The sequence below is a fragment of the Hyperolius riggenbachi genome, chromosome 7 (genome assembly GCF_040937935.1).
Source record: "Hyperolius riggenbachi isolate aHypRig1 chromosome 7, aHypRig1.pri, whole genome shotgun sequence".
NCBI classification, from domain to species: domain Eukaryota; kingdom Metazoa; phylum Chordata; class Amphibia; order Anura; family Hyperoliidae; genus Hyperolius; species Hyperolius riggenbachi.
In genome coordinates, this window is record NC_090652.1 from 90,264,302 (window position 1) to 90,282,364 (window position 18,063).

Below are 18,063 nucleotides of genomic sequence, written 5' to 3' on the forward strand. Positions count from 1 at the left end.
TGACAAATAGAGATGCGAGCGAACCGTTCGCCAGCGAATCTCTATGGGCCTGCACTACTTCCGGGTCGCTATGACCCGTAGTAGTACGGCTGCGCTGGGCCGGCAGTGCGCGTCTTTCATCGCGCGCCTGTTGCTGGGCACTCTCTGCGCATGAGCGTGACGTCACTCATGACGTCACGCACATGCGCATAAAGTGCCCAGCAACAGGCGCGCGATGAAGGACGTGCACCGCCGGCCCAGCCGTACTACTCCGGGTCATAGTGACCCGGAAGTAGTACAGGGTGAGGGGTTCACCGGCGAACGGTTCCCGAACCGTTCGCCGACATCTCTACTGACAAAATAGTGTGCAAGTGAGTAGGGAGGCTGGCTGGTATCTTACTATTTTGGCAGTTAAACTGCTGTTCAGGAAATGCTGTTGAAAACAGAGAAAACCCTGAGAATCCCCCATGAGGAGATGGACTGGCCCAAAACTTGTTGGTTCTGTCAGATTTTAACTGCCTACTTTTTTTTGCAATAGTAGTCTTTAGAATTAGCAGTAAGTCACTGGTCATTTTACTGAGGGCAGTTTCGGTGGAGTGGTCAGGGTACAAAACAAAGTGAAGGTGAATAAAGAAACTCTTTGTTAGCTGTGAGGTTGACGATGTCTTTACATTTCCGTGCTCTAGGATTCGGTTTCAGAACAGTATTTTTAGCTGCACACAGGGACATTTCAAGGAGATCCTAATTTTGGACCCTACTAAGTAGTCCTGTGAAAGCGGAGTAATTTTAACTCCCTAATGCATCTTTCCTCTTGACAAGAATACTTTTGTCCTTGTAACCTCACTGTGCATGTGTAATGTGTACAGTCTCTGATCTGTTACAGGATGGGGTCCTCCTGCTGCAGAATAATAGAACACGGTACTATCGAGAGTTCTTAGGAGTGCTCGCTGGTCGGAAGGTCAACCATGAGCTTGTAGGAGAGCCTGTGCAGATGTTGTGTGACCAGCTGCCCATATACTGGGTGAAAAAGAGCGAGAGTAAGTAGGTGCTTATAAACATGACAAATAGACCATTTAACCCATTAGCAGTTTCAGTAGCATTATCTCATTTCAGATAAGGGCACTGCTTGTGACCTCAGTTAGTAGAACTAGTGCTGTAAATTCTTGGAATGCTTTGAACTCTCTACTAGCAGAAAATGTAGAAAGTGAAAGCAGAAGTCCTCTGTTATTGTCTCACACTGCCCCCTAGTGACAAGTGGCCATAAATACACATTACAGCTGTACTAATTAGAAGCAGGGAAATGTAACAAATAAATAAAAAAGTGCTAAAATAAATTGGCCTGGAGCACTTGCAAGCCTCTAAATCAGGGGTAGGGAACCTTGGCTCTCCACAAGTCCCACAATGCATTGCAGGATTCTGACAGCCATGATTAATAAAGGCAAATGCATGCTGGGATTTGTAGTTTTATCACAGCTGGAGAGCCAAGGTTCCCTACCCCTGCTCTAAATAAATTGTTTGCTAAAGGATTAAAGACATTGAAAGCTAAACATATTTTAAATTACTGACACATGAACCAATCATTGAACGACATATCAGGTAGTACATTGATGTCTTTACATGTCCTGTGCAGCATCAGGGGCGCCTCGTCCACCAGGCCGAACCAAGTGGTCGCCTGGGGCGCCGTGCGGGGGGTGCTGCTGCGGGTAGGGGGACCGTGCCGGCGCCCCAGGTGGTAAACTAGCCGTGGCGTCTAATAGACGCCTCCAGTTCATTCCCCCGTATCTCACCTCAGCCTGCAGAGTCTTCCGGCAGGCAGAACAGGACTACGGGAAGATGGCGTCCGAAGCCCTGCTCTGGAGACTATTTGTGTCTCCAGTACAGGGCTTCCGGCGCCATCTTCCTGTAGCCCTGCTCCGCCTGTGTCAGTGCAGGATTTTCACAGCCGGAGCCGGGGGAGCTGCTCGCCGTGAGAGAAGACTTCTGCAGGTGAGTAAATGCTTTTTTTTTTTCACAGTTCGCTTGATTTTCTGGTGAAACGCTGCCTACAAGACAATTATTTTCTAGTGAAACATTGCTGCATTAGGATTGTTTTCTAGTGAAAGATTGGCACATGACGATTATTTTCTGGTGAAACATTCTGCGTTACGATTATTACAGGTGGTAAGTGGTGGGGCACCACAGGTTTTCTCGCCTGGAGTGACAAAATGGCTAGAGGCGCCCCGGTGCAGCATCCTCTATACTTATGACCAATTGCTATCGTATTCCAATGCAGCTTATGTGGGAAAAGGGTGTCGAGTAATTTGGGTGCTGGGAAAGCCTCTAGTAGAGTGTCAGCAATTATGCTGATATTCTGCTATGGCTTTACCTAACCCACCTCTCACACTAACCCTCCCCTTACCTATCCCCAACACCTTCTACTTATCCCTAAAACACTAACCCTCCCCTACTGCTCAATGAGTAGATCTCGCATGACTGTACAGGCATCAATTGGCAGACACTAAAGGACCGTACACATGCTTGACTGATGTTGTCCGACGGGGATCGGAAACCAATCCCTCAAGTGACATCACTGTGCTGTGGCTGTACAAACGCATAATCTCCTAGCAGGCTGATTATGCGCTCTGTTCCAATGCTGGGGGAGGGGTAGAGAGCCGACGGAGTGGCATAGACGTGACGTCACACAGCAGGTGGGGCAGCGGTGACTTCAAAACAATCAACCATCGCTCGGATGAGTTGAACCACCTGGCCGAGCTGCGATCACTGTACACATGCCGGATTATCAGCTGAGGTGGTCGTTATCGGTTGCCTCAGCTGATTTGAATCTACTGTGTGTATGAGGCTTAAGCAGCTTCATTATCAGGTGTGTAACTTCAGGGGCACAACAGTGACTCCCACGACCGCAGGGGGTCTGCTCAAGGCTTTACCCACAAGGCAACTTAGGCAGCTGCTTCTGGTCTTGTGGGGCCATACGACAGAGAGGCGAACATCCCAGTCTCAATGCCCCCAATGGCAACTCTTATCACGCATGATGATATAAACTGTTGGAGCCACGATGCTGGGGAACTGAAGAGGCTGAAGGGAGGTTGTGTTGCTGGAGTGTGAAGAGGTGAGTTACCCCTCCATACCACTACAATCGCTACACAGCATGGATGGCACATCTGACTGGAAGCAGGAAATTTGGGCGCATGAGGCAGGTGGACAAAAAGGGCGCCGCCATTCACTCCCATAATAAATATCGTTTAAATCGGCGCCCAACAGGAAAAATGGGCGCCGGAGAAAAATAACGTTTTAAAAGCGGCGCCCGGAGACTTTTAATGTTTTATAACTGTTTCTCATGATTACACATTATTTAATGATTTATAATTTTTAAAACATTATTTTTAAACGAAAAACAGTACAATATTTTTTAAAACATTACTTACAAACGAAAAACCGTACAATATTTTTTTATTTTTTTTTATTTTTATTTTTAAACGAAAAACCGCACCATATTTTTTTAAAACGTTATTAATGCTTATCACAGGGGGGGTCTTAGGTTTAGGCACCACCAGGGGGGTCTTAGGTTTAGGCACCAACAGGGGGGTCTTAGGGTTAGGCACCAACAGGGGGGTCTTAGGGTTAGGCACCAACAGGGGGGTCTTAGGGTTAGGCACCAACATGGGGGTCTTAGGGTTAGGCACCAACAGGGGGGGTCTTAGGTTTAGGCACCACCAGGGGGGTCTTAGGGTTAGGCACCAACAGGGGGGTCTTAGGGTTAGGCACCAACAGGGGGGTCTAGGGGTTAGGGATAGGTACAGGGAGGGTTCTGTGTGAGAGTAGGTTTAGGTATAGCTTTAGTAAAATTCTTATTAATGTTTTATAAAACGTTATTATAAATTTAAATTTTTAAACAGGGAAGATTAACATTTTTAAAATTGCCGATTTTATACACATTATTTAATGATTTATAACTTTATAAAACATTATTTTTAACCACTTGCCGACCGCCCACAGCCCATGGGCGGCGGCAAAGTGGATGCCTTAAGGACCGCAATACGCCTTAGGGCGTTGCGTCCTTTTCCTATGCCGGGGGAGCGATCGCGTCATTGATAACGCGCGCTTCCCCCGGCAACTGGCTCCGCCCACCCGCCGTAACATCCCGCCGGCCATACGGAAGCGCCGGCGGGATGTTAACCCCGCGATCGCCGCTACAAAGTGTATAATACACTTTGTAATATATGCAAAGTGTATTATACAGGTTGCCTCCTGCCCTGGTGGTCCCAGTGTCGGAGGGACCACCAGGGCAGGCTGCAGCCACCCTAGTCTGCACCCAAACACACTGATCTGCCCCCCCCGCCCACTGATCGCCCACAGCACCCCTCAGACCCCCCCCTGCCCACCCCCCAGACCCCTGTTTGCACCCAATCACCCCCCTAATAACCCATCAATCACTCCCTGTCACTATCTATCAACGCTATTTTTTTTTTATCTCCCCCCCTGCCCCCTGCCCCCTCCTGATCACCCCCCCACCCCTCAGATTCTCCCCAGGACCCCCCCCCCCAGACCCCCCACCCTGTGTACTGTATGCATCTATCCCCCCTGATAACCTGTCAATCACCTGTCAATCACCCATCAATCACCCATCAATCACCCCCTGTCACTGCCACCCAACAATCAGCCCCTAACCTGCCCCTTGCGGGCAATCTGATCACCCACCCACACCAATAGATCGCCCGCAGATCCAACATCAGATCACCTCCCAAATCCATTGTTTACATCTATTCTCTCTTCTAAACACCCACTAATTACCCATCAATCACCCCCTATCACCACCTGTCACTTTTACCTATCAGATCAGACCCTAATCTGCCCCTTGCGGGCACCCAATCACCCACCAGCACGCTCAGATTGCCCTCTGACCCCCCCTTATCAATTCGCCAGTGCATTAATTACATCTGTTCTTCCCTGTAATAACCCACTGATCACCTGTCAATCACCTGCCAATCACTTATCACCCATCAATCACCCCGTCACCCCCTGTCACTGCCACCCATCAATCAGCCCCTAACCTGCCCCTTGCGGGTAATCTGATCACCCACCCACACCAATAGATCGCCCGCAGATCCGACATCAGATCACCTCCCAAATCCATTGTTTACATCTATTCTCTCCTCTAAACACCCACTAATTACCCATCAATCACCCCCTATCACCACCTGTCACTGTTACCTATCAGATCAGACCCTAATCTGCCCCTTGCGGGCACCCAATCACCCGCCAACACGCTCAGATTGCCCTCTGACCCCCCCTTATCAATTTGCCAGTGCATTAATTACATCTGTTCTTCCCTGTAATAACCCACTGATCACCTGTCAATCACCTGCCAATCACCTATCACCCATCAATCACCCCCTGTCACTGCCACCCATCAATCAGCCCCTAACCTGCCCCTTGCGGGCAATCTGATCACCCACCCACACCATCCGATCGCCTGCAGACCCGCAGTCAGATCACCTCCCAAGTGCATTGCATCTGTTCTCTCCTCTAAACACCCACTAATTACCCATCAATCACCCCCTGTCACTGCTACCCATCAGATTAGACCCCCATCTGCCCCTAGGGCACCCAATCACCCGCCCACACCCTCAAACCCCAGCCCTGATCACCTCGCCATTGCATTACTTGCATCTATTCCCCCCACTAATCACACCTTGAGACACCCATCAATCACCTCCTGTCACTACCTGTCACCCCCTAGCACACCTACCCATCAGATCAGGCCCTAATTTGCCCCGTGTGGGCTCCTGATCACTCGGCCAAACCCTCAGATCCCCCTCAGACCCCCTTCTGATCACCTCCCCAGTGCATTGAGTGCATCTATTTTCCCCTCTAATCACCCCCTGAGACACCCATCAATCACCTCCTGTCACCCCCCTAGCACTCCTATCCATCAGATCAGGCCCAATACAACCTGTCATCTAAAAGGCCACCCTGCTTATGACCGGTTCCACAAAATTCGGCCCCTCATAGACCACCTGTCATCAAAATTTGCAGATGCTTATACCCCTGAACAGTCATTTTGAGACATTTGGTTTCCAGACTACTCACGGTTTTGGGCCCGTAAAATGCCAGGGCGGTATAGGAACCCCACAAGTGACCCCATTTTAGAAAAAAGACACCCCAAGGTATTCTGTTAGGTGTATGACGAGTTCATAGAAGATTTTATTTTTTGTCAAAAGTTAGCGGAAATTGATTTTTATTGGGTTTTTTTCACAAAGTGTCATTTTTCACTAACTTGTGACTAAAAATAAAATCTTCGATGACCTCGCCATACACCTAATGGAATACCTTGGGGTGTCTTCTTTCTAAAATGGGGTCACTTGTGGGGTTCCTATACTGCCCTGGCATTTTAGGGGCCCTAAACCGTGAGGAGTAGTCTAGAAAACAAATGCCTCAAAATGACCTGTGAATAGGACGTTGGGCCCCTTAGCGCACCTAGGCTGCAAAAAAAGTGTCACACATGTGGTATCGCCGTACTCAGGAGAAGTAGTATAATGTGTTTTGGGGTGTATTTTTACACATACCCATGCTGGGTGGGAGAAATCTCTCTGTAAATGGACAATTGTGTGTAAAAAAAATCAAACAATTGTCATGTACAGAGATATTTCTACCACCCAGCATGGGTATGTGTAAAAATACACCACAAAACACATTATACTACTTCTCCTGAGTACGGCGGTACCACATGTGTGGCACTTTTTTACACCCTAAGTGCGCTAAGGGGCCCAAAGTCCAATGAGTACCTTTAGGATTTCACAGGTCATTTTGCGACATTTAGTTTCAAGACTACTCCTCGCGGTTTAGGGCCCCTAAAATGCCAGGGCAGTATAGGAACCCCACAAATGACCCCATTCTAGAAAGGAGACACCCAAAGGTATTCCGTTAGGAGTATGGTGAGTTCATAGAAGATTTTATTTTTTGTCACAAGTTAGCGGAATATGACACTTTGTGAAGAAAAACAATTCAAATCAATTTCCGCTAACTTGTGGCAAAAAATAAAATCTTCTATGAACTCACCATACTCCTAACGGAATACCTTGGGGTGTCTTCTTTGTAAAATGGGGTCATTAGTGGGGTTCCTATACTGCCCTGGCATTTTAGGGGCCCTAAACCGTGAGGAGTAGTCTTGAAACAAAAATGACCTGTGAAATCCTAAAGGTACTCATTGGACTTTGGGCCCTTTAGCGCAGTTAGGGTGCAAAAAAGTGCCACACATGTGGTATTGCCGTACTCGGGAGAAGTAGTATAATGTGTTTTGGGGTGTATTTTTACACATACCCATGCTGGGTGGGAGAAATACCTCTGTAAATGACAATCTTTTGATTTTTTTTACACACAATTGTCCATTTACAGAGTTATTTCTCCCACCCAGCATGGGTATGTGTAAAAATACACCCCAAAACACATTGTACTACTTCTCCCGAGTACGGCGATACCACATGTGTGGCACTTTTTTGCACCCTAACTGCGCTAAAGGGCCCAAAGTCCAATGAGTACCTTTAGGATTTCACAGGTCATTTTGAGAAATTTCGTTTCAAGACTACTCCTCACGGTTTACGGCCCCTTAAATGCCAGGGCAGTATAGGAACCCCACAAATGACCCCATTTTAGAAAGAAGACACCCCAAGGTATTCCGTTAGTAGTATGGCGAGTTCATAGAAGATTTTATTTTTTGTCACAAGTTAGCGGAAATTGATTTTAATTGTGTTTTTTCACAAAGTGTCATTTTCCGCTAACTTTTGACAAAAATAAAATCTTCTATGAACTCACCATACTCCTAACGGAATACCTTGGGGTGTCTTCTTTCTAAAATGGGGTCATTTGTGGGGTTCCTATACTGCCCTGGCATTTTAGGGGCCCTAAACCGTGAGGAGTAGTCTTGAAACGAAATTTCTCAAAATGACCTGTGAAATCCTAAAGGTACTCATTGGACTTTGGGCCCTTTAGCGCAGTTAGGGTACAAAAAAGTGCCACACATATGGTATCGCCATACTCAGGAGAAGTAGTATAATGTGTTTTGTGGTGTATTTTTACACATACCCATGCTGAGTGGGAGAAAGATCTCTGTAAATGGACAATTGTGTGTAAAAAAAATTAACAAATTGTCATTTACAGAGATATTTCTCCCACCCAGCATGGGTATGTGTAAAAATACACCCCAAAACACATTATACTACTTCTCCTGAGTACGGCAATACCACATGTGTGGCACTTTTTTGCAGCCTAACTGCGCTAAGGGGTCCAAAGTCCAATGAGCACCTTTAGGCTTTACAGGGGTGCTTACAATTTAGCACCCCCCAAAATGTCAGGACAGTAAACACACCCCACAAATGACCCCATTTTGGAAAGTAGACCCTTCAAGGTATTCAGAGAGGGGCATGGTGAGTCCGTGGCAGATTTCATTTTTTTTTGTCGCAAGTTAGAAGAAATGGAAACTTTTTTTTTTTTTTCCCTCACAAAGTGTCATTTTCCGCTTACTTGTGACAAAAAATAATATCTTCTATGAACTCACTATGCCTCTCAGTGAATACTTTGGGATGTCTTCTTTCCAAAATGGGGTCATTTGGGGGGTATTTATACTATCCTGGAATTCTAGCCCCTCATGAAACATGACAGGGGGTCAGAAAAGTCAGAGATGCTTGAAAATGGGAAAATTCACTTTTTGCACCATAGTTTGTAAACGCTATAACTTTTACCCAAACCAATAAATATACACTGAATGGTTTTTTTTAATCAAAAACATGTTTGTCCACATTTTTCGCGCTGCATGTATACAGAAATTTTACTTTATTTGAAAAATGTCAGCACAGAAAGTTAAAAAAATCATTTTTTTGCCAAAATTCATGTCTTTTTTGATGAATATAATAAAAAGTAAAAATCGCAGGAGCAATCAAATAGCACCAAAAGAAAGCTTTATTAGTGACAAGAAAAGGAGCCAAAATTCATTTAGGTGGTAGGTTGTATGAGCGAGCAATAAACCGTGAAAGCTGCAGTGGTCTGAATGGAAAAAAAGTGGCCGGTCCTTAAGGGGTAGAAAGCCCTAGGTCCTCAAGTGGTTAAACGAAATATAACACAATTTTTTTTAAAAGTTATTCATGATTATCTTTTAAAACCCTGCGCCCTTTTTTCCCGGCGCCCTTTTTTAACGTACGCCATCTGACTACCTTATACTGGGGAACACCTCAAGCTTCCCAAATCTGGGGGCAAACTTGGCTACCAGCTCCTTTCCCACACTTCCTCCCCTAATGGGCAGAGTAGCCCAGCAGAGCCTTAGGCCTGGTTCACACTTGCGTTAAAAAATGTTCAGTTCCGGGATCGTAACATATCGAATCCTAACGGATGCGAATCGATCCAATGTTAACCTATGGATCCGTTCACATCTGTCCGTTCAAACGGATCTGCTCCGCATGAACGGAACGCAAGTTCCTTGCAGCACCAAATTTTCCTGACCGCTGAACCAAGCAGAATGGAAATGGAAGCTTTAGCGCTGCATTGGGGGCAATGAGAAGACAGAACGTTTCTTCACACTGGTGCAGAAACGGACCGTTATAAATAGAAATATCCACTTTGGGGTTGGGATGTGGGGGAGAGAGATGGTGGCTGCATGTGTTGAGCATGTGCAGAGGAGGGGGCATTTGTGCAGCGCTTGACAGAGGTACTCTATGCTAACCCCTACAGCCAGGGGGGTCTTCCGCAGCTGCTGCCGCCGCCACTGTCGCTAGCATCCACTACAGGGGTCACTCACTGGTATATAGATTGGAGTCCTGGCAGAAGCAGGCTCCCATTGAATTGCAATGAGAATCCTGCCTAGCAACAGGGAGGATTCTCATTGGTCCACCAGTAAATGAACCAATGAGAATTTCCCTGTTGCTAGGTAGGATTCTCATTGGTTTTATTTGCAATCCAATAGGAGCCTGTTTCTGCCAGGACTCTGATCTATAAACAGGTCGGGTGTCTCTTGTAGTGGAGCCAAGCAGTATGGCAGCAGTGGCAGAGGACCTGAGATGACTGAAGACACATAAGAGGAGTTGAGCAGCCTATCCAACACTGTCCGTTCTCATAGGCTTGCATTTATCCGGTCAGCATCCACTTTGTTGACTGACAAGTGTGCATGGTTCCTATAGGACATAAGATCCGTGATCATGTCTGTTTCTCCGACATGGAAACAGTCAGTTGTTTTTGCAAATGGGAACAGGGCCTGAGGCTAAGTTCACAGTGGGAATTTATGGTTGCGCATTATAAAGTCTTATATCGCTGCTCACCACACAGCAATGATGTTAAGTCTATGTGACGTTCACAGTGCGATATTAGGGCTGCATTGGTAATGTTACGTTATGGTAATGTCCTGCTGCATTGCTTTACCGCTACACACACACGTTAACAGACACGGGGAAATGCTTCACTGTACCTACTGTATGCGATGTTAACGCAGGGTGAATGTGTGTTATGACTTATTTATTGTGTTGCATTGTAATTCTTAACATCGCATCATCCCACTGTGAACTTAGCCAAAAATCATTTGTGTGACCGGGTTGTTTTTGACCTGTGTATGATTATGTCACATGACTTACTCAGTCAAGTTTTGTTTTCTGAATTGCAGGTCCAACGAGACGTCTGATTTACCTCTGCATAGATATCTGTTTCCCCAACAACATCTGTGTGTCCGTCTGTTTTTACTACTTGCCTGATTAGGATGGGCTGATGTAAATCCACTCCGCTGTGCCCGGACCAGCCTTACAAGCAGATTTGCACACAGTCCAGCACAAGTACTCTTTTGTTAGGATATTTTTTTTTAAAAGTAAGGGTTTGACCTTTTTGTGCAGCTGGACTGTGCAGTGTTTTGCACGTTTCCGGTCAACATCTAGGCCCGCCATCAGCTCCACACTGTGCTACACAGATGGATGGTTCTCATTCAGGACTTTTGATTTACAAGTGTAATTGATTTAGATTTTGCTTAAACCAAACGACTTTACATAAGGTTGCCAAGGAAACCGTTGCTACAGTGCAGTCCTGCTTGCCAAGATGGAGAAGTAAAGCTACAGGGGTGGGACTGCATGATATGTAAGAATGTCTCTCAGTTTGTTTAATAAAGTTTATTACTGGCATCTGCACAGCACTTGACAAAAGTTTCTGTAACTTGTGCCTTATTTATTCTTAAAGGTGAATGATTTAATAGCATACAGTTAGGTCCATAAATATTTGGACAGAGAGAACTTTTTTCTAATTTTGGTTCTGTCCATTACTACAATGAATCTTCAATGAAACAACTCGGATGCAGTCGAAGTGCAGACTTTCAGCTTTAACTCAGTGGGGTGAACAAAATGCTTGCATAAAAATGTGAGTCAACTAAAACATTTTTTTTAACACAATCCCTTCATTTCAAGGGCTCAAAATGATTGGACAAATTAATAACTGGATATAAAATGTTCATTTCTAATACCTGGTTGAAAACCCTTTGCTGGCAATGACAGCCTGAAGTCTTCAACTCATGGACATCACCAGATGCTGGGTTTTCGTCCTTTTTAATGCTTTGCCAGGCCTTGACTGCAGTGGCTTTCAGTTGCTGTTTGTTTGTGAGCCTTTCTTTCAGAAGTTTAGTCTTCAACAAGTAAAATGCATGCTCAATTGTGTTAAGATAAGGTGACTGACTTGACCATTTAAGAATTTTCCACTTTTTTTTGCTTTAAAGTGAACCAGAGACGAATCACCCTCATGTATTTTACCATATACAGAGGTGTGAAAAACTGATTTCTTATTCTTTTGCATGTTTGTCACACTTAAATGTTTATGGTCATCAAAAACCGTTAACTGTTCGTCACCCAGGGCTGTGGAGTCAGAGCAATTTTGGGTACCTGGAGTTTGAGTCAGTGGTTTCAATAAACTGAGGAGTCGGATGATTTTTGAACCAAATCCATAGCCTTTGTAAAAATTAGACTAAGAAATCGGAGTCGAGGAGTCGGAGCAATTTTGGGTACCTGGAGTCGGAGGTTTCCTAAACTGAGTAGTCGGATGATTTTTGTACCGACTCCACAGCCCTGGTTGCACCGTGCAGTGCACTTTCTGTATTTACGTTCATGCAGTTTTATCTTTATGGTAGACTTGGATATTGATACACCGCTTCACTATTCAAATGATTCTGTGATCATCCACCACAGTTGTCTTCTGTGGACGTCCAGGTCTTTTTGCATTGCTGAGTTCACCAGTGCTTGCTTTCTTTCCCAATATGTACTAAACTGTAGATTTTGCAGCTCGTAATATTGTAGCAATTTCTCAGATGGGTTTTTTTTCTGTTTTCACAACTTAAAGGGACACTTAAGTCAAAAAAAAAAAAAAAAAGAGTTTTACTCACCTAGGGCTTCCAATAGCCCCCCTGCAGCTGTCCGGTACCCTCGCCGTCTCCCTCCGATCCTCCTGGCCCCGCCGGAAGCCACTTCCTGTTTCGGTGACAGGAGCTGACAGGATGGGGACGCGAGTGATTCTTCGCGTTCCCAGACACATTAGCACCCTCTATGCTACTATATGGTATATGATATATGCTATAGCAGCATAGATGGCGCTATTGTGGCCAGGAACGCGAAGAATCACTCGCGTCCCCAGCCTGTCAGCTCCTGTCACCGAAACAGGAAGTGGCTGCCGGCGGGGCCAGGAGGATCGGAGGGAGACGGCGAGGGCACCGGGACAGCTGCAGGGGGCTATTGGAAGCCCTAGGTGAGTAAAACTCTTTTTTTTTTTTTTTTTGACTTAAGTGTCCCTTTAAAGAAGGCTTCTTTCACCTGCATAGAGAGCTCCTTTGACCGCATGTTGTCTGTCACAGCAAAATCTTCCACATGCAAGCACCGCGCCTCAAATCAACTCCAGGCCTTTTCTCTGCTTAATTGAAAATGACATAATGACTTGTCCACACCTGCCCATGAAATAGTGTTTGAGTCAATTGTTCAATTACTTTTGAGCCCCTAAAATGAAGGTATTATGTTCACCCCACTGAATTAAAGCTGAAAGTTTGCATCTGAGTAATTTACAATTCATTGTGGTAATGTACAGAACCAAAATTAGAGAAAAAGTTGTCTCTGTCCAAATATTTATGGACCTCACTGTAAGTGACAAGTGAAATTTCCCAAAATGGCTAATGCTACAAGTAAAATGTATCTCTAGTTCCTTTAACCACTTTTTCCACTGCTACAGTATATCTACGTCATATGTGGCACCCTCCAAGCAACCATGACGTAGATATACTGACTAAGCTTGCAGCCCTGCTGTGCATGATCGGGAGCGCTTCCAAGCGCACCCTCCGGCACTGTCAGCTGCCTTACTAATTGGTGAAAGGGAACCCCTGCGGATGAACGATCACCGCTGTAGCAAACAGTGGTGATCCTTCATCTCTCCCCTCGGTCACTAGATCGGCTAAAAAAAATGATCAGCAAGCAGCCTCTCTCACCTTACCTCGTTCCAGTGATGAGCCTGCAGCCCAGGCCTCCGATCCCCGCTCTTAACTCAGCCGTGTAATGTCGGTTACCCGGGTCCCGGCTTAATGACGTCATCAAGCTGGGACCCGACTATTCAGCATCACAGGGCTGCGTGCAGAGCGGGGAGCAGATGCTCGGGCTGCAGGCTGATCGCTGGAACGAGATAAGGTGAGTGAGGCTGCTTGCTGATCATTTTTTATAGCGATCTGGCCACCGAGGGGGCTGTCTGGGTGGGGGGACACATCTGGCTATCCATTATGGGGTGCGTGGACCCCTGGTGGGGGGTGAAATGTGCAGCTGAGGGGGGGGGGGATAAAATAAGACAGGCCACATATACCAATTTTGAGTGTAGAATTTTATACTGGGGGCAGATCTGGCTATAATGGTGGTGGGGGGCGCTAATCCTGGGTGCACACGCTAATCCTGAGGGCACATCTGGCTATAATAGGGGACCACTATCCCTGGGGACACATTTGGTTATAATGAGGGGCAGCGGGAATGTTTTCATTTTTCCCCTATTTTTCCCATTAAAATGCATAGAAAACTTTTTTGGTTTAGGGACAAAATACCCACCAATGAAAGTCTAGTTTGTCCTGAAAAAAAAAACGATACATAGATCATTTAGGTGTAGTGAGTAGGGATAAAGTTAGGGCTGATTAAATAGGGACATAGCTAAACCGTCAAAATTGCTCTGGTTCGTAAGGGGAAAACAAGGTCTGGATGCGAGGTGGTTAAAGGACACATCTGGGGTTAAAAAAAAAAAAAATCTACTCACCTAGGGCTTCCTCAAGCCCTATCTGTCCCTCACTGCAGCTCGGCTCTCAGACAGTGTCCCCTCTGTTGCAGATGACTTCTGCGCCTGAGCGAGTGGATATGCCGCTCACTGTCACGCAGAACGCTCCAGGCTACGTGAGCACGATAGCGGTTGGCATCTACAACGGAGGGGACCCCGGGACACTGTCTGGAAGCGGAGCTGCGTCAAGGGACAGATAGGCTGCCATTGGCTGAAACCCCCCCCCCCCTTTTTTTACCTCAGACCTATCCTTTAACCTCTTGCCGACCGCGTCACGCCGGCAGGCGTGGCCGCGGCGGCAGCCCCAGGACCGCCTAACGCCAATTGGCGTAAAGTCCTGGGGCTCTGTTTTGCAGGAGATCGCGCGCAGGCTGCGCGCGCATCTCCTGCTTGGGGGGCGGAGCTCCGCCCCACCTTCAGTCTCCGAGCGACTGTTAGACGGCGTGATTTTCTGTGCAGCGCTGCGATCCTTGTCCTGGGGGACAAGAGAGCGATCGGCTCTTATAGGCAGAAGCCTATGACAGCCGATCGCCGTAATTGGCCGGCTGTGGGGAGGGAGGGAGCGAGGGAGGGAAGGGATTTAAAGGAAGAGGTTTTTTTTTAAAAAAAGCGGCAACACAAATATTTATTAAAAAAAAAAATAAACATGGGGGGAGCGATCAGACCCCACCAACAGAGAGCTCTGTTGGTGGGGAGAAAAGGGGGGGGGGGGAAATCACTCGTGTGCTATGTTGTGCGGCCCTGCAGCTTGGCCTTAAAGCTGCAGTGGCCTTTTAAACTAAAAATTGCCTGGTCACTAGGGGGGTTTAGCCCTGCAGTCCTCAAGAGGTTAAATTGGATCCGAGATAAACTTTTACTCATTGCATAATTGTGTTCCTTTCATATAGTTTATAGGGCAATTCTCAAGCCAAATACTTTTTTGATTTGTTTTAATACTCTAATTCCCTATAAACTAAACAAGCCTTGCCCACAGCTTTTCACAGTGCCGTGGCACTGTAGCAAGGGCTTATGGGAGCTCAGTCTGAGCAGGAGGTTACTAGCCATTGATTTCAGAGGCAGAGGGGAGGAGGAGAGGGGACTGAATTTAGACACAGGCAAGCTGATAGCATCTGCAGCCCTCAGCCTGTGACAAACAGAACATGGCTGCCCTTATTGTACCAAAAGAATAAATAATCAGCTGTTTGCAGCTAGATATGCTGTGTAAACTATCTAAACTTTAGATAAGATGTATAGACAAGTTACTTGTTATAGTTTTTCATCTCGGATCTGCTTAAGGGCCTGTTTCCACTACACGCAGATTGGAATCCGGAAAACCGACTCCAATAAATGCCTATGGGAAAATCTGAATCAGAAAAATTGCATTTAGTGGAAACAGGCCTATAGGCTTTCATTGGAGTAAGTTTTTCTGCATGCAATCTGCGTGTAGTGGAAACAGGCCCTTAAGGACCCATTCACAGTGGTGTGTTGCGGTGTGGCAAGGCGGCAGGGCTGATGTGGTAGAACACAAAGTGGTACGGTAATACACTGCATGCAGTGTGTTACTACAAAACTACCATGTTAACCGTTCAAGTGAAGCATACTTTTCGCTGAACTGAACGCTTCACTGTACCCAACACGAGTATCAGTTTGCAGTGATGGTTGTGATCCGGAGGGTCTGTTCCTCCTCACACTAGAGTGAGGAGGTGACCTGGCATCAGTGGTAGGGGGCAGGGCCAGTAACAGATCGCATGGTGCAGCTCTGCCCCTCTGCAGACGTGCCAGTGTAATGTTATTTTGTAGTGCTGGAGAAGATCAAAGTATTGGATCACCGGCACCTCATGGTGACAGCCCAAACGTACCCACACAATGTTTATATTAAGTGGCACGGCACCAGGGGTTGGGGCCGGCAGCAATCCGAGTGTCAGACGTAATGTGACACTTTCATCCTGATTCCAAACTTCTTAGTAACACAAAACAATGCATCTTGAAGGCTGGTATGTTTATTAAAATTACAATTATACCAGACAGAGTTGACTTACGCTGCAGAAGCTGTGGGTGCCAAATTAAGCTGTGCCTCCAAACATTCCCAGGTGGCAGCACACCGTACTTCATCCGTGCTGTTGGTGAGGGCACATTGTGTGACCAGACAGGTTCCCCAGTCAACAAGTTACTTCTCACAACACCCCATTATTAAACACTGCTTTATTTGACTGGCTATTGCACACAATATACAGCATTGGATGAGAATGGTCCACTGCCTGGAATCTGCCATAACATCCTGCATGTGCCACGTTTCCAGGAATAATTCTGTACATCAGTGTGGCAGCTGGTGACAACCCCTCTGTAATCCAGTAATGGCTCTACCCTGGTCACAAAGCAGGAGGTCCTCCAATCAGAAGAGAAGTCTCTGTCTCCAGTTGATCTTGTCTTCCTACCCCAGTGGGAGTCGGTGTTGAATGTCAAACATTGTGAGTAATCACGGTGTCACCCCAACACGCTGTCATTGAATGCCAGGCAGACCACGGCTTTCTGGTGGCCGCTGTACTCTCGCTTTATCTCACCGGTCTCCACACACCACAGCCGGGCCAGGTTGTCTGAGGACGCTGGAAGACCACACAATAGAAGATTGTAAATGTCATTTAAAACCTGATTCACCTGGATTTTAAATTATTCGTACATTGGAATAGAAGACTCATGTTTCATATTTAGTCATGTTACAATCATGTTACACGATCGACCACCCAATTTGATAATTGTTATTGGATGCAAATTGGTGACGCCAAAAGCATGTCCAATCAACGATGTGACCAATTTTGGCACAAAATTGGTGGAATGCATCGATCAGACATGCTGCAAGATGTCTGGCCGACATCAATCAAGTGCGCGGCGGTAACGGTGTACAATTAACAGATGATGACCTAACGGAAACCCCCGGCTGCTGTCCGCTGCAGTGTACATGTACCCCACTGATGCTCCTGCATGAAATACTTTACCTCTCCGCCGCCGTGTCCAGACTTCTCTCCAGGGTTGCGCTGTCTACCACGTGGGATGCAAACCTGGAAGAGGAGTCCGGACACATCGGCGGAGGGGTAAAGTATCAATGCAGGGGCACGGGGGGTACATGTACACTAGGGGGGGCATCGGCAGGGGGCAGCAGATGCGACATTTCAAGGCCGATTCCTGAGAGATCGGTCTGCTGGTGTATGTGCAGGCAACAGATCTCTTTCCGCTCAGATAGAGATCTGTCTCTAGGTCGATCTGCCCATACATTGTCTGATGTATTGGCACCTTTAGAATGTGACAGATATCAGATAGCGGTTCCCTCTGAGGGACTGTTAGTGACAAAAAGTGTTCCATACACCCTGCAAAATGCCACAGACAATGCTAATGTTAAATAAAAACATAATACTGTAATAAGAATTAGTGGTATAATTAGAATTAAAGTTATAATTTTACTAAGCAGATCCTGGATTTGTATTTATAAGTGAAAACAGACCAATTAAGCTGGCCATACACTGGCCCGATTTGCCGCCGTTTCGACAGCAGATTCGATCACTGGGATCGAATCTGCTGCCAATCGTTCACGCTAAACGCACCCGCCGATCCGATTTCCTCCCGAAAACGGATCGGTTTGTCGATCGCGCCGTGCGGGAAATTACCGTCGATCGCCGGCGGGTAGGGAGAGCGTCGCTAGCAGCGGCCGATCCGATACAGGTATACATTACCTGACCCTGGCTCCCGGGCATCTTCTCCGCGCTGCACCGCTCTGTTCCTGCTTCCATCCCAGCATACATTAACTTCCTGTGTCAC

General features: G+C 46.6%; 2 protein-coding genes across 3 annotated transcripts in view; one reads left to right on the forward strand and one right to left on the reverse strand.

Moving 5' to 3' along the window:
- The window catches only part of BRICD5 (BRICHOS domain containing 5), a 35,034-nt gene extending 23,900 nt beyond the window's left edge, over positions 1-11,134 (forward strand). For both annotated transcript variants that reach the window (XM_068246734.1, XM_068246735.1), the window contains exons 5-6: positions 863-1,016; positions 10,619-11,134. In XM_068246734.1, coding sequence (XP_068102835.1) covers positions 863-1,016; positions 10,619-10,710 — 246 coding nt within the window. In that variant the 3' untranslated portion in view covers positions 10,711-11,134. The remainder of the gene's footprint in view (positions 1-862; positions 1,017-10,618) is intronic.
- A 5,103-nt stretch (positions 11,135-16,237) lies between these two features.
- MLST8 (MTOR associated protein, LST8 homolog) overlaps positions 16,238-18,063 on the reverse strand; it is a 28,655-nt gene continuing 26,829 nt past the window's right edge. Inside the window, exon 9 of the mRNA XM_068244314.1 lies at positions 16,238-16,856. Coding sequence (XP_068100415.1) covers positions 16,738-16,856 — 119 coding nt within the window. The 3' untranslated portion in view covers positions 16,238-16,737. The remainder of the gene's footprint in view (positions 16,857-18,063) is intronic.